The sequence below is a fragment of the Apaloderma vittatum genome, unplaced genomic scaffold, assembly GCF_000703405.1.
Source record: "Apaloderma vittatum isolate BGI_N311 unplaced genomic scaffold, ASM70340v1 scaffold41952, whole genome shotgun sequence".
NCBI classification, from domain to species: Eukaryota; Metazoa; Chordata; class Aves; order Trogoniformes; family Trogonidae; genus Apaloderma; species Apaloderma vittatum.
Window position 1 is genome coordinate 17,867 of NW_009703862.1, and position 21,064 is coordinate 38,930.

A 21,064-nucleotide genomic window follows, 5' to 3' on the forward strand; every position below is an offset into this window, starting at 1 on the left:
ACGGGGGGCAGAGGGGCATGTGCAAGGATAACTGAGGGAGCAGCATGGACAGAAGAGGGAATGAAAGTAAACCGCGTGATTGACCACTCTTACAACACACATACTGTAACTACTTCTTGTAAAATTGCTTCCTTACGTGGTGACTCATTATTTAGCAGCTGCTGCAGTGGCCATAGAGATGTAATGCAAGTCTAGCGGGGTGGGAAAGATACAACAGTCACAAAGACATGATGGAAGTGATCAAATGCTGTTCTGATTTGTTCTGCATTATGAAGGACTTAATCAACCCCTTTGTTTAGGAGGGAAGGGTGGAAGAAACAAGTATCAACTCAGTAACAGAGCTGACACCAGTGAAGGGCTATCTCACAACCCCTCCACCCCTTTGGCTGCACTGTCTCCTGTTGGTCTCTCTTTTGCTGCCCCACTGAAGGCCACATTGCAGTCAGCCATTCCTGCACAGCGCTGACTTGGATTCTTCTCATGAGCCCATCAAGCACGAGAAATGGAAGAGTAATTCCTGCTCTCAGAGGTCTGAAAATTACCTGAAGATACCTCATGTTGCTTCCCTAAAGCCCTTTCAGAAGGGGGAAAACTGAGATACTGTCTCTGTTGTCTTGCCTTGCAGGAGGCAAAAGACTTTAGCTTCAAATGGTAATCCACCATCAAAGTGGACAACCCTGATTTTTCTTGTGCTCCGCACTGAAACTCAGCTTGCAGCTCCATAGCTGCCCTCACTGCACATCCTACCACATAGGACCAAACGACCTGGGCATGACATTACGTGAGACAACTGGCCTGCAGAACCTGTGAGCAGCACCAGGCTTTGCTCGTGTGGGTTAAAAAAGCCCCACAAGATCCTAAAAGATTCTCTCAATTCTCAGGCTTTCATTAACAAGACTCTGGAGTTACACTGAAAAATCCACTTTCTGTTCTTTGTATCTAGATAGGATGGTGTGAGCATGATTCACGCTTACTCAGATCAAGGTTTTTGGAGGAAATCATGGAAAAACATACTCCTTTTTGTTTCTCTTGCTAAGGCTCAGTCACAAGAACAGAAACACCATAATATGACCTAGAAATTTGGCGCCACTAGGAATGCAGGAGACCCCTGGGTTCTCTCTGTCTCAGCCTGACTGGTGCAAATGACTGCTCTGTACCTGGATCTCCTCAATGGTGTGAACAATGAACGTGTCCTGCAGGTCCTCCATGGCCCCTTCCATCCAGTTATTGAAAGGGGCAGCTCGCTTGGCATATTCCAGGTACAACTGGTCAATTGTTTCCAGTAGCTTCTCTGTCCTCTGGGCATGCACAAAAAAAAGAAAGAAAATCAGGAAAGATGTTTAGAGAGGAATAATCACATAGATACGTGGATTATTTGAGCTGCTCCTTCCTTTCAGACCTCCTTGGTACTTCTGGGATGTCACTACCATAAAAATCTCTCTGCTGTTAAGAGACTACACACAGGATGGACTTCCTCCTCCAAGGGAAAAATTTGAGGTCCTTCAAAATAAACCAAAACAAGGACAGCCCTTTCAAGCAGAACAAAATTAAAAGAAAGAGAAGTATAAATGAATCAAATCTACAGAAAAGCAGAAATAAATCACTAACCCGAGCAAATGAATGGCACCATAATTGGGCTGGAAGGGGAAAAGAAGGTTAAATATACTGAAGCGTAGCCCTTGTTTATAGTTCAGGATGTTCTTAGGAGTTCACAGGAGCTGAAATTGGTTGCTCCTGCCCACTGCAGCTTGCTTCCCACAAATGACCTACCCACGCAACCTCAAAGGTCCAACTTGTAACATCTCACCTCCAAGGCTTCTCTACGTTTCTGGGTTAGGGCACCCAGATTATCCCACTGATCACATATCTTCTGGCATCTGGCGTTGACGCTGGGAGAGTCATAATAGTCCAGCTCACTACAAAGGATGGGGGAAAAAAGGACAAGCAGTCAAATAAAGACCTTTCAGAGAAGACAGAGAAACCCATTAGAAATCTTATGGGCCCTGAGGACAGGCTCAGGAAAGAGCTCATGGTCTCTGCAAGTAAAGTGAGTCAGGGAGACAGCAGTATCTAGTTTTGGAGACACTGTATATGTTATGGTTTATCAAACAGCACAGAACAGGAAGAAAAACAACCACCGCGCAAGGCCTCAACAAACACTGGTGCTGGCTGCCTGATGGGAATAACTTGGCACCGAGGGGAGTACAGACTTTTGCTCAAACTGGGAATAAAGAGATTATGAATAGAGCGATGTGCCCCTGTATTCTGTTTAAGAATATCATGCAGCCTGATTCCCTGCATCTTGTATGCCAGAATGGGCAAAGATTTCATGATGAATGCAAAGAAACTGCTTAAGATGGTTCTAAGAGTTTCATAGCACAGGTGGCAAGGAATAGCTAAATTACACAATCCATTCATTTTTTAAGGACAATCCCAGAATTACAGTCTAGGTTTCTCTACTATCATCTGCCTGACAGGGAGTGCTTTGCTGAGATGTCTATACAGACTGGCACTCAGGGAAGATGGGGCTGGCAGAAGCATTGCTGGGGGAAGGAGAGCATGAGGGAAAACTCAAGCTTATGGTCTTGTATTGCTTTGTGCTCTTGGTTCTGCACATGGTCAAAGAGGAAGAAACTTGCAGGCAGATCAGCCAAGCTGGGAAGTGTCAGCCCCGAAAAGGAAAGAAGAATAACTCACTGGGCTACTGAATAACCCTGGTCCAGAAAATGAGCATTTCTCTAAGGAGGAACACAAGCTTCAACAGTATCCTCTTGCCTTGTTTCTTCCCATCACTGTATTGCCCTCCCGAGGTGTGTGGGCATAACTGTTGGTAGAGTCTTACGGCAAACTCCTCAGGAAACTGATTTGGGCTAAACATAACTTCTTCTTTGCAGAGTTTTTAATCCAGATCAGTTCCTTGATCTATTTTGCTGCAGATGACAGAACTGCTTCTGAAAACCTTGTAATGCCCCTGTGCTGGACCACTCCTGCCAGGGACGCGAATGTGCCGTGCCCCCAAACACACCTGGCCTGGGCAGCCGCAGTGGCTTCCTCCAGACATCTCTGGGGGAGAAAAGAGCTCAGCCACGGGTTTTGAGGGCACGGCCTCTTTGCTGAGAGGCAAGATGGCTTTCGGACGGATGGCAGAGCCCGTTGTTCTCACACTTTTGAAGAAATCACCTCTCCTGCAGCTTAGCCTCCATCCTTCCCTGTCGCTCTCAGCTGCAGCTGCTCTGGCTGGCATGTAGCATGTGCCTGGGAAGGGGCAGGCCAGCTAATGCTTGCTGACTAGACAGCCTCGGTTTTAATCTTACTGACATGGAGGATTGCCTTGACCACTCCTCCTAGTCCAAGGTCAATCCTCCAGTGGACAAGGGAGCAATTCTGTAAATCAGTATCATTAAAAGAGATAACGATCTTGATCCAACAATCCTGATTTTTTAGAGAAAAACAGTTCTTCAGCCCAAAATGACTGATCTTAACCCAGACACTAAATTGAGACAGGCCAGCGTGACATAAAAATACTTTTAAAATGGGAAACGAAGTCAAAGCCAAGTAGTTCAGACTGTTTTTGCCAAGAAACATGCAGGGTTTCAAAAATCTCTCTCCCTGTGCTGCAGAGGCCAGCTCTTTACCTGCCTGAAATCCCTACCGATCAACCTCCCACCCTAAGGAGACCCTGTTTCTCCCAGTACCCTGTGTCACTCCAGGAAAAGGAGTGAAGGTGAAGGTTTCAAAGCCAGGGGAAGCAGGAAAAGAGCTGAGCTGCTGTGGGGATGCCCTGGAGCAAACGCTGACTGGAGTCCATATGCTGCAGTATTCCTGGAAAAAGGGGCCATGATGGGCTCAAGCACTAGCAGCTTTTTTTCCTGCCAGAGTAAGATTTTATTTTTTTAATAAAAGACCAAACCAAAAGCCTGCTATCCTCTGCTGTTTCCTTCTGTTCCTGGAAAAGTATGATGGCATTACAGCTCTGAAACCCAGCAGGCACCAGCGGCAGGTCAGGCTCTTTAGGCAAGGGCTCATAGCATCATATCAGCCTGGCTTGGGAATACAATTCTGCTGCCCCCTCATCAGCACTGACAACTCTTCCGCTTTTTGGTCTGCTCTTCTGATGCATCCAGATACTGGGGAGCAGTATCCTAGATACTGTTTGGAAACACTAGGGCTTCCCAACATTTTTGCACAGGGATTGATTTCTGGCTCTCCAGAGGGCAGAGCTGATTAAGCCACTCTGGCCCCAAAGACGGGACGTGCGCTGGGGTGCCGTACTTCAGCTCTTGTGCAATAGCAGCGATCTGTTCCACGCGGTCCTGGTGTGCAGCCAGGTCACTCTCAAAGGCCTCGTGTTTCTTCAGCAGGGCCTTTATCTCTGAGAGGGTAGCAGTTTCGTAATCCTTCTGCTGCAGCATTGCTTCCTTACCTGGGGAGGGAGCCAAAGGACAGGAGAATGAAGAGCAGGACCAAATGCCCCAAAAGCCAGCTCCACGCCACCCATGTAGCCCCCTGGGCCCTCAAAGGGGCAGCTGCCCCACTCCAGACACCCTGCCCGAGGCTTGCCAGCCCTCACGTTCAAACCACGGAGCCTGAGTTTGCCATCAGCAGCAGAAAAGGGCACGTAGTGCAGCTCGAGCCTGTGCTGTCACAGTTTATACCGGACTCGTCTCAGTATGTGCAAACCGGGCTATGCTGGTCCTGTACATGCCAACTGCGGCATTTATGGCAAGTTTTCCTCTGCTCCATAGTGATTTTCTACCCAAAGTTCTCATTTTGCAACAGTTAGGGAATGCCAGTGTGGCCCCATGATGTAGTGGAACAGAGACCAAACTAATTTTTCATGCATTATTTTCTTACAAAATAAGAAACAAACAGAGCATTTTTGAGAGGAAAATCACACGGAAGGACTTATGCACGATCCATCTCCTCCTCCCTACATAACGGACAGGCAATAGGAAGCAGTAGGTTGGCGTTACCATCTGTCCAGGACTCATGAATGGATGCCTTCTGCCGGAACTTCTCTGCCAGGTGATCCAGCCTCTCTAGCCTCCGGATCTCATTCAACAACCACTCCTCATAGCCCTTCTCAGCCTGCTCTAGGCCACCCCAGGCATTATTTATATCCTAGAGAGAGGAGCATGAGAAGAAAAGGCAGGTCAGAAGATGAGGGAGGAAGATGTACATTGGCATTCGTCTCCATGAACTACGTGGGTCCAGTTGGTTGGAGGGAGTGGGTGGACATGGGCTTTTTATCCTACAGGGTTGTGCAGAGAGGTCAGGAAGACGAAGGGCCATACTTAAGATAAGCGGCAATAGCAGTGGCAGGATATACCTGTTTGCGTAAGAGTCCCTCTCGAAACACTTCTCTCTATGAAACTTTAACAATACACAACCACTTTTCAATTAAAAAAAATGAGAAGCACCCAGACATCTCCTCATAAAGTCACACAACTTGCGAAGAGCTTCAGTCCTGTTTAGATACAGGGAAGCAACAACTCCTCAATCCTCTCATATTAATGCCTCACTGAGCTCTATTCTGTAGGGTTCCCACCAGAGAACAGCCCACTCTGAAGGCAAGGCATGCTCTGCTAACCCATGGGCAGAATGTAGTAGTCCTGGTTTTCAGGCATGGTTGGGGTATATATGAGCAGTTACCCCCACTCACCGAGACCATCTTCCCTTCTGAAGGCATGAAGGCTGGCCTGTTGCTAAGCCGCAGCTTGGTCTGCAAGGTGTTGAAATTGATCTCAAGTTGGCACTTCTCTTGGACCTTGGGAGGCTTGTGCAGGCGGCGGTAGTCTCGGAAGTCCTCCAGTTTTTGCTGCATGGCTTGCATGGTGTTCTCCGGGGCCCGGTTCTCCAGCCAGGGGATGGTGCGACGGATCCACTCCAGCAGCTGGAATGAGCAATGACAAGCCTTGAATTTAAAACTGTTTTAAAACTACAGCGTTTCTCTGATCTCATTAGGAACCCTTTACTTTTACATTTGCTGTCAGAAAGATTCTGCCACCAGAAGGGCTTGTAAAGAAAAGTTTGCCAGCTTTTTTGGAAGTACTTTTCTTCTAATGAGCAACTCAATAAGCAGCACCACTTATTGCAGCACCGCTTAAGGCATAGCTTTCACACAATTAGGACCAAATCATGTCCTCACATTACACAAAAGCCTTAAAATTTTGCTGGACTGTTGCACAGCTAAAGGATGCTCCAAGTCATATAATCTCCAGAAGGCGTCTGACAGGAGAAATCAAGTTTTTGCCTCTAGCTACACTTTTACCACTCTAGCTTCCTTCAAGTCAATGTTGCTCTTTGAATAGCCCTCCTTTGCAAGCCTACCTGAGGAGCCAGCAAAGTGCTAATGCACTGGGCACTCTATATCATGCACAAGTTTTTGGGTTTTAGCTATCGTTTTCAGACCAGGCTGAAACCAGGCTCACGGGCTACGTTTGCCCTTCTGTTCTCCATCTTCCTCCTGCTATTTATCTTCCACAAACACACTCCGGTGCACATTTGGTCACTTCTGTGGTTTCACAGCTGTCAGTCTGTCAGCCTTCAGCCTTCTCAAGTAACCAAAGCAGCCTCCAGCTTGCGTCTTACACAGATTCTTTGCGACTATCAGAAAATGCATATGGCCTTCCTCAATTATCTAACTTCCATTCTCTCTCATCCAGTTCCTGACTTCCCTGTATAATTTGTATGGAAGATTTATAGGGGGCCGGTTAGCTCGGTCAGTTGAGCGTGGTACTAACAACGCTAAGGTCACGGTTTCGATTCCTGTTAGGTCCCCATGTGTTGCCTGATCTAGTCGAGAGGTGGTGTCCCTGGTGGCAGGGAGGCTGGATTAAAATGATCTCTAAGGTCCCTTCGAGCCTAGGCCATTCTATGATTCTATGTTAAAAAGTCATATAGTTCTGAGGAATGCAAGTTAAACCAGCTTGGTTTTTACTTTCATTTTAGTATTTCTGTGGCTGTTCTTAATAAATGAAGAAACTCAAAGCTTCTCTCTGAAAGGTTTCTGTAGATTGCTCTTGCCTTAGTAAGTTTGATCTTTAATTTTTCTCAAGCTAGAAGAAGAAAAAAAGAGAATTTTCCAGGGAAGCACGGGCCAATAGCATTCCCCAAGATTAGTTATCAGAATTAAATACAATTCCTTTGCACATACCACCATCTAAAAGCTAACAGCACCATGGACACCTACATCACTGGCCAGTTTTTCGTAGTCTTCCATGAGCTGTTCATTTTCTTGGTTCACTGCCAGCACCTTGCAGATACGATTTGCTGCTGTCTCCGCCTGATGAAGAGAAGAAAAACAGGAGGAGAGAAAAGTGTGAAAAGAAAAATAAACAAACCAAAGCTTGCACCTTAGCTTCCTGCTACATACCTGAGGGTAAAGTCTCCTACCCCAGCTCTAGCAACCTGCCTGCACTTCAGAATGTTCGTTCTGATCTCTTTGCTTTCCATTTGACCTTCTATAATAACTTATTTTTCCCTTCTCAGGTGAATACACTACTTCAGAGATTCTCTGCTCTACCAATCCTACCCTACGTGTTGTGAAACAACCTCATTTATGTACCTTTTCTGAAGCTGCTCCTATGAGAGGGTCCTGTTGTTTGCTCTCTACCAGAGGGACTCCAGCTGCCTTTTTACAAAGACGAGGGGTTCTGCCACCACCTCCCTCACCAGCTGGTGTTCCCTCACCTTCAGAGCTGCAACACCAGTAACCAAGTGGTTGTCCCACTGATGAGACTCTTCACAGGCTTTTATCCCAGGACAGAACTATCTAAACAGAGTTAATCCATGGACCGGACTTTGGAAAATTTCTATCTTGTTTGGAAGATAAGTTGGTGGATACTCCTCTTAATCTTAACTTTTGCCCAGCAGAGTTGTGTTCCATCTTTCTTTGTATTTCTGGCACTCACTACAGGGCCACCTCCTCCAGCATCTTGCCGCATGACACCTACCATGTATTCAAGGTCTCATGATCCAGCTGAGGATTTTTTTCCCTTTCTGGGTAATCTTTCTGCTTACTCTCCCAGAAAAAGTTGCACCAAAAAAAGCGCCTGTTGTTACTACTTAGTTTTGTTTGTTTGTTTTTGTTTCGGATTTGTTTTCCCCATTGTGGAACGAAAACCTTGTTCTCCGCAGGAAGCTGAACAAGTTAAAACATGAATTTGGAACAAAGTAACGATCAGAAAAAAATCCCAGCTATGAACTCAGGAGCAGTTAGTCTGCCCTGGAGTGCCATGGCATGGGGAACACACAGCAGGCTGAGTCTCGCGCAGCACGTATCTGTGGATATCAGCTCCCTTTATCATTACCACGGCAGGTACCACGCTGCCAAGCCTTGGAGGATGTGTCCGTGTTATGGATGTCAGCTCAGCATCCTTTTACCACAGCCCGGCTACCCTCCCAGCACCTGGGGAAGGTGCTGAAGCTACCCACAGGGCCCCTGGGGAGCAGTCCTCCTTATGGAGGAGGCAGCGAGAATATCCGTAAAGTCATAGGCTATACAGTGCTGTGTGGATTGCTGAGGTCCCAGGGGAACTGGCAATCTTACGGATTTGTAAGAAGCTGTGACAACATCTATTCACTCATCTGTCCCTTCACTAAAGGGGGCCACCTAGCAGATAGACAGGTATTAACTACTTTAACTAACACATGAGAGGGACCTGTACAGGAGAAAGAGCAGTTTCACTTAAAAACAAATAATCTGCAAAAAGAGCAAATTATGCTTACATTTAAGAAAGCCTGTACTTTGATCTGTTTTTAACTACAGCTCATACTTTAATGGAGTGGGTTTTTGATACCCAGAGACATAGGAGGAAACAGTAGGTCAAAAAGACATTTCCAGAGCCCTACTGTCATGTGCATAGTGACTGCAGGGAAGTGGTGGTGCTAGATGTTTATCACAATTGTCCCAGGAGAGGTGCTCCCTGCACACTCTTAACTTTCTTCTTTTCACACCCCAAGAGCTCACTGCAGCAGCAGCCAGCTGTGCTGGAGGGACCCCATTTTGCGGAAGCCTATTTACATGTATCTGACCATAGATTTCCTCCAGCTGCCCAAGTTTTTAAAACACGTGTGTGTATATATGCGTGCTGAACATCTGTCCAAACACAAAAGCCCTCTAAATGTCAGCAATTACGACATTATTTGTACTATCCTAAGGGCTGAAGCACAGAGGCTTTCTCTCTCCTACCAGTAGTTGCTTCCCAGTGGCTCTAGCCCACTCCAGGCTCCTCTACGCAACACTGTGTCACTGCTGCAGCAGTGGGAAAGGCTCCGTGGCCATGATTATCATTAATGTCATGAGCAAAGCGTGACACTGACTTGCTCTAAGCAAGGCAGGGCAAATGGATGCCAGTGCTTTCAGTTAACCTGCACCAATCCCTCCCACACTGCTGCTGGTGAGCTGAGCTGGGGCGATGGCAACCTCAGCACAATACTTTCAGGTAGAAGAGTGGCATACTGAGGCATTTACATGAAGCCAAGGCTTCTACACCTTCATTAGCGGGGCAGAAAAAGCAATTTTGGCTTCCCCACAATGCTAAAGGCAACGATGCATTTAGGATGGTCACGGTGGCTCCAAACAAGCCATGGAGCAGCACTGAGAAGATGCACCATCCTGGGGTCTGGAAGCTGCATACCTGTAATCTCAGAGAACCTGGGTGAGGCGACCAACTTCAGAGCCGCATCGTGCTGCCACATTATCCTGCTCGCACTCAGGGACTGTGGGGAGGGCAAGCCCAGGGCATTCTGCTCGATACCACCCTGCTGTGTGATACGTGTGTGCTGTTTGGTACATTGAATATCTGGCTATCTGAAAAGTCAAAGCAGCAGCAATCTCTCTGCCCTTTGCCTTTTCTGTACTTCTCAACCCTGACTTGGATTGCTTAGGATGGAGTTAGCTGCCTCTCTAGTTCATGGATCCAGGTTTCTTTGCTGAGGAGGATCATAAAGGAAGGCATTCCCACAGAGTGCTACGTAGGGGAGATGCCTGCCTGTTCCTGTCCTCTGGCCTCAGAGGACCACTGTATGCTGTATGTCAAATACAATCTCTTAATGAAATGGTAAAACGGTAGTTAGAAATTTCCACCCCAGAAATCAAGTTTACAAAATATTAAGCCAACCAGTAGTTGCATGCATTTAGTGTGAAAGTCAGAAGCGGTTAGAAAACAAGCAAACCAACCAAAGCAAGTATACCTATAAATATAAATAAATATATATATATATAAAACAAGGCATAAAGAAAAGCAGCCATCTACACACACATGTCAGGCTGGGGACCCTGTACCTTCAAAGGCTCAGTATAAGAGAGTGAAAGAAGCAGAAAGCGGCTCATGGGACTTCACCCTTCAGGACTGGTGGCAGTAATGAAAAATCTGAACAAAAAATGGAGCGATATCATAGTAAGTCACCTAATCGTGCACGAGGTGGCAACACATTACAATGTGGGCTGGGGCTTGTATTCGGTAATCACTTTGCATTTGCCCGGGGGTTTGAATCTGTGTCACTCAGCAGCTGGCTAATGTACAGCTAGGGCAGCACCAAAAAGGAGCTGTGCCCCTCCTGCAGGGCACAGTTGAGTTGCTGGCCCACCAGGACTGCTAAAAAAATGAATAAACGACTAAATCTTTAATCCTTCCTGTAAGCCAGTTAGACTACATGGGACTTTACTAAGAAGCTCCATCTCTAGTTCTTGCTCCAGCTACTTGGTTCAGGTCCTGAGGCAGTAAAAGGTTGTTTCCAGCTATCCCAGGAGACTTAGCATCCACCTTAAATTGCTGATAAGAGCGTGGGACCTGCTGAGCGGGTTTCCAAATCATGGAATGGGTGTAGAGAGAAGAGGAAGGGATTGGCGAGGGGCACGGCTGCTCCTGTGGCAGGCCGCAACCTTCCTTATGTTGTGGTTTGCTGTTTCCTCAACCTGGAGTTCTTCAGCTTAAGCAGACAGCACGGACCAGTCTCTCAGGGGCACCTGGCAAGCAGCAGGCCTTATTGTTGGGCTGGCATGAGTTCTGAGGCTACAGTCTTCCCAGGCAAGTAGCAGCTGGCTGGAGCTTGCAGCCTGGTCTTAAGGGTTTTGAACTATTCACAAAGCAGGATCTTAGTAGAAAAGTCATGACTACACAAATCACGCCAAACAGGCAAGTCTGCTGCACTGCTGTGGGACATATTCTCAGTTCCTTGGAAACAAGACATAATTTATATGAAACAGGGCAGAGAACAAAAGGCTTGAACTAAAGAGCTGCTCCTTGGAATCTACTGCCAGCGTGTGCCCTAGCATCAGCATGGTGTCTGCATCAACGCTGTGACCATCAGTGCTGCTTTGTTCAAAAGAGATGGACTCTTTCTGGAGCCAAGTTAACCCTCAAGCCAGGCAACACACGGGCTGTGTCTCAAATAGAGAAAGCCTAGTGAAAGAAAGAAGTTGTGGCTGAGGGAAACAGCGAGATTTTACATCTGTTTGTAACATGAAGAGTGCAGCCCTGAACTTTGGAGTTTACTGTTCCAAAGCCTACAATCTGAAATTAGCAGTGATGCTGTGGAAAGGCTGCCGCCAAGGCCGGCTATGGCATGGGAGGAAAGGATGGACCTTTTTCTTCTATTCAAAAGATTGCAGGGAAACTGCTGTTTTGGAGGAAGTTTGCCCAATGGCGAACTGACTATCTGTTTCCTCTGAGGACAAATGTCCTCATGCCAGGCAAAGAGACTCTGGAATAAAGAGGAAGCCAAGGAAGAAGGACTGAAGTTATGGAAACAGGCAAAGCAGAGGAAAGAGAAATAAAACATATAGGTGGTCTGGGAAACAGGAGAATGACCAGGGAGAAGCAAGGAATGGAGAAGCATGTGAATTTGAGAAAGCTCAAGGCCTGGTAGGAATGGACTTTGTGGCTGGAGCACAAAAGTGCTATGTCACCAGTCGAGATGATTTCAGCCTAGGAAAAGACCCCTGACCTGGCCGGGGCTGAGCGTGGAAGGCAGGATGGCCGCTTGAGAAAGACAGGCTGTGACATCTTGGGGCAGGCTGATCTGATTGTGGGACTTCTGGAGGCGCATTGGGTGGCCAGGGCGATGCCCACGACTCACTGCAAGCGTACTGACTCTGTCAGAGCAGATATTCAGGCATCTTTCGATGCCAGCTTTACCAAAAGCTTTCTCCACCACTGGGGGGATGAAACCAGAGGAAAGGAGCAGCTCGAGTCTGGGAGGACATTTACATCGCTTCTCCAGCAAGACTACAGACGGCACATCCAAGCGCATGGCTGGAGGCACTGGACATCCCTGCAAAGGCCCTGGGCTGGACAGGGGGGTTCTGGCCCGTTCGTCGGGGCGGGGCGGGGAGAGGAGAGGGGGTTGTTAGCGGTAAAGTCTCACCTTCTGCGCCCCTGAGAAGGCGTGGTAGTAACATGAGACATAGGTCATTATGGCCTTCTCATCCGGCCTTAGCGTGCCTATAATATCTGTGCAGAGAAGGAAAAGAGGTTGAAAGGATAAAGTAAGAAGCAGCATGTAGAATAAAACAAAACAGTCATGGGTGGCGTGAGAGAGGGGGAGAGAACTTCCCATCATGCATTGCAGGACAGGCCAAACAGATTTCCATGCGGAGAGCTGGGAATTCGGATCAGAAGGTGGCTAGCAGCGTTGGCTTGTGGCTCAAAGCGGCATCCCTCCCTCCTTCCCTCCCACCCCCCCAGTCCAGCGGGATCCCGAGCTGAGGATCTGGGCTCTGCACCTTCACAGCTGCGCTCTGGGGTCCCAGCCCAAGGATGCCAGCAGGCTGTCCCGGTGGCCCGAACGCCTGTGCTCAAGGTCTTTCTGTACGCTGAGGAGCTAGAGATCAGAACCTTCCTACTCAGTATCTGCTCTGCCGCAACACACACTGCCTGCTCCTACGGCACTGAAGTACAGGAGGCCGACTGGTTTGGGCAAGAGAGGTTTACAAGGTTTCACCCACAAAAACATTTCCCTGAAGTGGCTCCATTACCAGCAGGAAAACAGCTCAGGCAGACGCAGCAAGGACTCAGCTGCCTGATTTCCAGTGTGGTGAGTGAGAAAAGAGGAAAAAAAAGAAATGAACAAACAAAACCAGGCATCTCAGTCATGATAAGCAATGCTCTGTTTCCAAAAACACCACGGACATAATCGTTAGACATGCTTCATCAGCCCCAGGTGAACTGCGACTGGATTTGTGGCACAACTTGTGAAAGCAGCAGGTTCAGACCTTGAAGCAAGGGTGTGGGAACCTGCAGCATACATAACGTAAAAGATAAAGCTCTGGGTATCCACTGAACCCTTCATAAGAGCACCAAGTCAGCTCCGTTTCTCCATCTTTGAGAGAGAAAAGAAAAAAGGCGAATAGGTACCAACACTGTTTCCAGTGGGAGCAGGCAGCAGTGTCCTGTTGAGCAGAGCATCTATGTGGTGGTCTCCACCTTTGTGAGACCAAGCATCCTAGCTCCTGTCTCTCAGGACTAGGGGCTGCAGGTCCTTGGCGGTCAGGGCAGCAGTTCAGAAGGCAAATGGAGAAGGCAGAGCTCCCCACTCCCACGAATTTGTGTGCGTGCCAAGGTGCTGGCATACCTAAGTGCCACAGAAAGTATTGCGACCACTGAAATGGGACTCCTGGCTCCCTTGCCCCCACTTACTATGTCTGGGGCACCACTTTGAACCAACAGCCAACTCTACCAAGAACATAATAATAAAGATGCCCGTAGCTAGAGAGGAGAGAGAGAAAGAAAAAAAGGTTTGGACATTAGCAGGTGTGCTCTGTGGAGGGAGCTTGGGATCCTGTGATACCTTCTGGGCTCCTGAGAAGGCGTGGTAGAAGCTAGAAACATAGGTCATGATGGCTTTCTCGTCAGGACGGGCAGTTCCAACAATGTCTGTCAAAAAAAACCTTACGTTAAGAGCACAATCAACTGATGGGAGGAAAGCAAAGGCGAGGGAGAACCACAACTGTCCAGGAGGCCTGCTGGGGTACATGTTTGTCATAGCAACTCCACAGGGCTTGCCAGCGGCCCCCAGAAGATGTGTGTCTCTCAGAAGCCAGGATTACCCTCCTGGTTCCCCTCCCTCATGAGAAAATTGCTTCCAGGGTCTGGCCAGGCTAATGCAGCCATATGTCAGCGTGTCTCGTGTCACAGCACTTCCTTGTCCTGGGAACTTTACTGTGAATGCTGGGTTGAATCCATCCAAACTGGCAGCAGCTTGACATGGCTTTTATAGACGTATTACACTTCAATTCCTCCATGACGTTCTTCAGAAAAAAATCTTTTCTCCCTTCCTTTCCATGTCCCCATCCTCCATTTCAACCCAATGATAGCTTGAATTTCAAAAGGCCCTTTCATTCGTTTCAGGGGAAACTCAACACCTCCAGAGATCAGAATTAATGGTGTGGAGGAATGCACATTAGCTCCACTCCATGAGGGAGGAGAGTGATCAGAGAAGAGCAATGAGAGCTCCTGCAAGGGGCCCTCTTCTTCACTGCTAGCTTTGCTGAGATCTGAAGATAGATCCACTTGTTTTGGAGGTGGCTTTACTTCCTACAGAATGGCAAGAAGCACTTTAATCTTACTCTAGAAACCTCATGATTTTTTTTGTGAACTTCAGCATGAAGAATGCAGGGAAAACAAGCCTTATCCCTTGGGATGGGAAATAGTACCTAAAAATATGAACACCCTAGTTACCCAAACACAGGTTCACTGGGTTCAGCTGTCCTATCCCCATCTTTCCCTTTTGCTCCTCTCACTCCCTTATTTAACAAAAGCCTTTAATTGCTTCTCCTGCTCAAACTGAGCCTGAAATACAGCTTCTACCACTGAAACCAGCTGGCTTCAGGCTAACAGCCAACAGCCAATGAACTATTTCAGGCTGCTGTTTGCACTCTAGAGTTACAGTCTTCAAAGACTGTTGTCAAGCTGTTCCTAACAAGGCTCTGAAAAGTAATCCTTGCTCTCCCAGTGGCATGAGGGGAGCAGTCACAGACAGTAGCAAAAGCACCTCTGAACATCACAGATCCCTGCCTTGGGCTCCAGACCCAGTCAGTGAGGGATCTTCATGCCCAACACTTCTGAGTAATCAAGAAGCAGCAGTTTATAATCACCAGAGCCCAGAAAAAAAATCTGAGGCAAACGGAATGCAGTCCTGCACCATACATTAACTCAGTATTAAGCCTGATTCTTGAAAGTGAACAGTTCAGCCCACAGTGGACACAGCCTATCTCTGCCTGGCGTCTCAGCCCCAGGTTAAGATCTCCAGACCAGGCTCAGGAGACTGAGGGGCGCAGGAGGAAGATGGAAGCAAAACATGTGATTCATTATTCCACTCATACGCTTTCAGTATGTGGTGATGGAAGGTGCATTCAGAGGTTACTGAATTCTTGTACAATACAAATCCACCTAGAGGAAGTGGGGAATTTCTTGAGAAAAAGCAAATTAAAAGCCACTGGGTTCTACTTTACCTTCAGCATCCAGCATCTTGGGAATGTCCAGATATTTCTCAGCCACATCGAAAGCTGTGTTTAGATTAGTGAGAGGGTCATCCTGGGAAAGAAAGAGAGCCAGAGCATCAGCATCAATTTGTAACAAGATACACAGCATTTCACTCAAAACAGAGCTACTGTGCTTGATTTGGTTCAGGTAACTGTGCTGTCCAGAGAAAATTATGTGCAAATCCTCACGTAGCAAGGTGAAATAATTAGCTTCCTTTTGAAAGCAGAGTCTGCAGTCTCATGATATGATAATTAACACATAATTTTGCAACAAGAAGGAATAATACATTTTGTCTGGAGCCCAAAGTAAAATTAGCTTCACATCATACTGATAGTAAACAGCCATATCTCACACTTACATCTCACGCTTATATTAGGTTTGCAACTTCCATTTTAAAGAACTGCAGAGCAATGTATCTGTTAGAACATCTAAGCAATACTAAAATAGTAACAACATCTGCAACGGGTCCTGTCCTTAGCTAGTGTGCAGTTTGCTGAACACCAGTTGAGTGGGAGGAAGAGAAATGTTTTAACAATTTCTACAAAATAAATATACATAAAAGTACCCATTTTGCCTGAGTATTGCTTTTCCTCCTAGGTGCTGCACAGGACTTGTCATTTCCTTAGTACATTTCTATTCCTACAGAAGCCTTCTACTGTGGCAGGATGCACTTCAGATACGGACATGAATACACAGTCATCAAATCCTAAACAAAGTTAAATGTGACTTATCACATCACGAGTCATATCACAAAGGTAACTAGATTTTAAAGCCACACAGAGAATATGAAACACAGATGTCACTGGAAATGAAAGTCCTCTGGAAATTGTTTCCAGCATTCAAATATAACAGTCAGCAACAAGACACCCACCAGCCTGTATGAGACCCTCCTACAAGCCTGATTCCTATTTCTGTATATGCATGGTGCTCAGTTATTTCAAAGGATCAATCCACTTCAGAGATGCCAAATGACATTTGCACTACCAGCTTCCACTGTTGGCACAGGTGGCTTCTGCTGGAGGAAAGGTTGCACATGAACCTTGTTTGCTAAGTGCCTTTCAGGAGAGAGGAAGGATGGGGTGGTACTCCCCACGTATTGTCATTTGTGTGACTCACACTGAGATCCACCTTAAAAATTAGTAGATAAGGAGTACAATTATTTCACTTTCTTTCTGGAGTGGCATCCATGTTCTCTTTCTTTTCTATGGGAGAACATGTTCCTCTGCTTATTGCACTGACTTGGAAGATGAAGCTGTCCCTGAACTCCAATCAACAGGCAGTTTCCTTTGAACTCACCCAGCATGAAAGATGATACCAGGCAGGCTTGTGCAGACAAGGTATGGGCATGCAGAAAAGTTTCTTTAGGGCACTGGTTGTTATGTAGCCCTCAGATTCAAACAAGGGAACTGAGCTATTCTAAAAAAGCAGTTTCCTGCAGCATTAGGAATTAAATAGGAATAAAATAGGAATTAAAATAGGAATTAAAATAACCATTAGGGTGGCATTCCACAGCATCGTCGTATTCCTTTGGGTGACAGCAACATTTCACCTACAAAAGTAAACTGCACACAGAGGCCATTGAAACAGACACCACCAGTGATTCGTAACAGCCCACTGGGACAAGTCAATATTAAGCAAGGAAACGCTGCGTAGGCACACTGTGACAAAGCCAGCAGTTGTCGCACATGGTAACAGATCCCTATCTCAGTGTTAAATAGTACTTTACTCCTGTGTAATACACTTTCAGTGGTGACTACATCAGATACATTATCTATATCTATATCCATCTCTTCAGAGTTTAGCAGCAGTGCAGGCAGGGGATTTTTACTATCCTCCAGCCACAAGGTACTACCCTATGCCATGGAATTAGAGGCTGGTTCCATTTTGACTTCAACAAGCCTACGTGTTTCCTGCGCCTGGAGAAACCTCGATGAACCCAACGGGTAACCAAAAGCCTTATTTGAGGAGGTAAGATTGGCTGGTATATAACATATCTTGTTCACTACGCGTGGATGGGGCCTTAGCTCCATTTAGGAAGGCAAAGCAACAGCCTTTCTCTCACTCATGTGCAGAAGCACCCAGAAACGTCAAGTGGCAGCTCCCTTGCCAGTCCACCCCTCAGCCCATGTACCATCTTCTTCTTCCGTACACATGTCACCCACTGGGTACCAAACCCCAGCCTGTGCTGATGATGTTCAGCACAGCATTACTAACCCCCTGACAGAATGTTCAGCATGAACACAGACTCTTCCTTAGCCCAGACCCATCTGAACGAGCTGCCTGAAGACCTGTCAGCCTCTCCCAGAGGAAAGGGAGGAGCAAACTCACTGCAGATAGCTTTCCTATCAGTTTGCAAGTAACAACAGTAGAAGCGATGTTGTCAAAGGTTAAAAAGAAATTTCAAGCTGGAAGTTGGGAGAGGTTTCCTGATGGGAAATCTTACTTGGCTTGGGCACTCCCAAAGGAAGGGCTGGAAGTCTTAACATACGGGAAACTGGAGACTCACCTACATGAAGCCAGCAGACTTCTACTTCATATCTAAAAGATGTGTGGCCACACACTCTCTAGAGGAATGAAGCTAAAGACACTGCTACTGAAAGCAAGTTACCTAAGTCCAAGAACAGCTCCAAGAGGAGCAGAGAGCTAAACCTGAGCAAGACTCTGTTCCCTATGGGAACAGCTTCACATCTCATGGACAGTCAGTGGAGTTGCTCACCACAAAGGTGATGCTTCCTTGTGCAAGAGACATGCAGGGCTTGTCCAAGACCACAACAAGGTTGTGAGCCTTGTGAAATTCCTCCAAACGCCACCGCTTTCAGTTCCATCTCATCATACACCAGCTTAGCATTATTTCAAACCACCTATTTCAGCTGACTCCCATGAAAAGGGATAAAGCAGTAAAGACTGGCCTGGCAGCTCCAAGCCTTGCAGCACCACGGCTGCAGGCGTGCTTTAGGGACTCAAAGGCAGCAAACAAAAGCCAAGTCACTTGTCCCTTGATTCCTTCTGCAGCTGAAACACCCCCCCTAGAAGAGCACTGACCCAGATGAGGTTCTGCAGAGGTGCCTCGGTACCCACTCTATTTACATGAATGCAGAAATGGCAGAGACATGAAGAGGAGCAGTAACGTGCCGGGCTCTAGCCGGGCCAACCACAAGGAAAGCTTTAGCTTTATCTTGGAGGAATTACGTTGTTTTAATGGTGACAGAGAGCAAACCTGCTAAACAGATGCCCACCTGGCATGTTCTCTGGTGTTGCTGACTAAAGGCTGCCATGGCTCCCCCTCTTCCACCACAACCCTAACTCACATGGGGAGTTTTCTCTCCTCCTCCAGCTATTTCCAAGGCCTTGCAGCACACAAGGTTGCCATGACAATTATTGCAGTGTGACATTAAAAAGATGTATTAACTAGCAATCAGGAAAGGAGATGGAGGGGGAGGAAAATGGAAGGAGAGCAAGCACTTACTATATCTGCCAGAGTTGAAGACACTAGGAAAGAAATCCAATCGGCCTGACTCATGCTTTCAGGAATATCCATAATAAAAGCATCCAACATGGGAGTACACAGACCGTCTTTCTAGATGGATTGTGATATATGAGGGGGTGTCAGAGCCATCAGTCAACCACTGACCTTGATAAAAAGATCTTAGATGTGGCTCACAGTTGAGCTGACAGCCAGGGGTAAAAGGAGGAAGGGAAACCCCATCTTCTGCATATTCCTCACACACAGACCATGAGCTGAATCTCAAGATCTTATCTACAGTGAGCTGCATGGAAATCACCTAACTACATGGAAATCATCTAACCCAATAGGAAGCTGTGTTGTCAAGGAATCACTGACCCCAAGCTGGGTGGTCTCGCACCTTTTATTCTGGGGTCTGGCCTATGCAAGCAACTGCAGCTACGCAGTGCATGTAAGCAGAAAAGAATTGTGCTCGCTCCACTAGTACAGCTCTGCTAGGAACAAAAACTCAATACAAAGTTGTGCTGGCAAAAGAAGTTGCTAACTTTTAGGAAGAAAACATGCAGCTACCCTGGCTACCTTTTGCTAGCATGCGCCGCCAATACAGGGTCTGCAGCACAGACACAGCCCCTGTGAAGGAGCAGAAAACACTAAAAGAATGCTGCCCAAAGAGCGGACCTCTTGGCAGCTTGGACTGATGTTCACCTCTCTATCTTGGACATTTGGTGTGTGTGTATACACAGAAATACAAACAACATCACCAAAGGCACACAACAACCAAGATGCCATTAATCACTCCCTAGAGTTGGAAGAGACCTGGAGGTGGACGCTAATCTACTGTCCGCTGTGATGTCTTTCTCTGCAAGATAAGTCCCCTGCAGAGCCAGGGATGATTCAAAATGTTGGGGTTGGTTTATTATTTTTTGTTCACTTGATTTTAAGAGAAGAAGGAGAGGGAAAATAGGCTCCAAGGAGAAGGGCAAGAAGCAGTTGAATTGAGCCAAAGGGAGGAAAAAAGCAATAAAGGAGGAAACAGAAACAGTCCAGGCAAATACCGAGTTCAGAAAGATGCTATGTTTATATGTTCTACAAGTGGGCTTCAAAGATCTAGCATAAAAAAAAGGCAACTTCCCTTCAGCACACGTCAACTGCCAGAGCTAAAAGCTAGGCTCTGAGCTAAGTCCTTCCTAGCTATTTGCTCAAGATTTCAGCTGCAGCAGAATTCTCAAACACGCATCTAATCTCATGCCTTTGGAGTAGCTGAGACAGAATGACAATAAAAATGATAGAGTCAGAAGACTGCAGAAGAGCAGAGGGAACCTGATGAAGGATGGGAACAAAGGGAAGTGGAGAACAAAGATGCTGGTTCCCTTTAACCTTACTCCAAAAGGAGGACCAATCCCTTCCCATCCGCATTGCTTTTGGCTAGGACAATCACCCTTGGTTTCACCTTAAAAACTCTGCAGGCATTATGACCAAATAATTTTTCTTCCCTCACTCTTGTGCTGTCTAGGTTTGGCTTAGGGCTTTGTTGATAACAGAGAGTGCTGTAGCATTTACATGGCTGGGTTTGTCAGATGCATAACAACACCAGCTTAGCTGGTTTTATTTTCCCAACATCAGGCACTGAAAATGTAGCTCCGATAATTTCTTTTTTTTATTACTTCTGTTTATGTAAACAGGTACAGTCTCTTCCTACTGTTTATTCATCATGTACTGACTCCAGACACTAAAACTGATCAGATAATATAATTGATGGCTCTGCCAGACATCAAAAATCTTAAAGGTTACTGAAAAGCAGACCAGGCATTGTACAATTCATTGCCTCAAGGATGCAGCTAATTTGATTAACTCGTTTACATACTGCCTATCTGCACAGTGATGCAAAGGCCCAGGTCTATTAATGATGGGCTTCTATCTTTATTTCCCTAGCTAATGAAGCATGAGCTCCCTATCACAAGCACACACACAATCTGTAATACTCATCCCACGAGATCAGATGGTCAAACTTTTTATGTGTTAGCCCTGGTAACTACACATTAGTTACGCTCTTGGTGACGTTTCACTCCACGTGTGCACAGATTCAGTGAAAAACGAATCTCAGCAAACCGCA

General features: G+C 46.6%; 1 protein-coding gene across 3 annotated transcripts in view; it reads right to left on the reverse strand.

The window, feature by feature from the left end:
- The window catches only part of LOC104270419 (alpha-actinin-1), a 45,715-nt gene that overhangs the window by 10,848 nt on the left and 13,803 nt on the right, over nucleotides 1-21,064 (reverse strand). For 2 of the 3 annotated variants that reach the window (XM_009864783.1, XM_009864782.1), the window contains exons 6-13: nucleotides 15,458-15,539; nucleotides 13,795-13,880; nucleotides 7,193-7,285; nucleotides 5,663-5,893; nucleotides 4,974-5,121; nucleotides 4,273-4,423; nucleotides 1,808-1,916; nucleotides 1,158-1,298 (exon numbers count right to left, since the gene is read on the reverse strand). In XM_009864783.1, the coding sequence (XP_009863085.1) occupies nucleotides 1,158-1,298; nucleotides 1,808-1,916; nucleotides 4,273-4,423; nucleotides 4,974-5,121; nucleotides 5,663-5,893; nucleotides 7,193-7,285; nucleotides 13,795-13,880; nucleotides 15,458-15,539 (1,041 nt within the window). Of the gene's footprint in view, nucleotides 1-1,157; nucleotides 1,299-1,807; nucleotides 1,917-4,272; nucleotides 4,424-4,973; nucleotides 5,122-5,662; nucleotides 5,894-7,192; nucleotides 7,286-12,372; nucleotides 12,462-13,757; nucleotides 13,881-15,457; nucleotides 15,540-21,064 lie in introns of all 3 variants that reach the window. The other variant, XM_009864781.1, reaches the window with a different exon arrangement.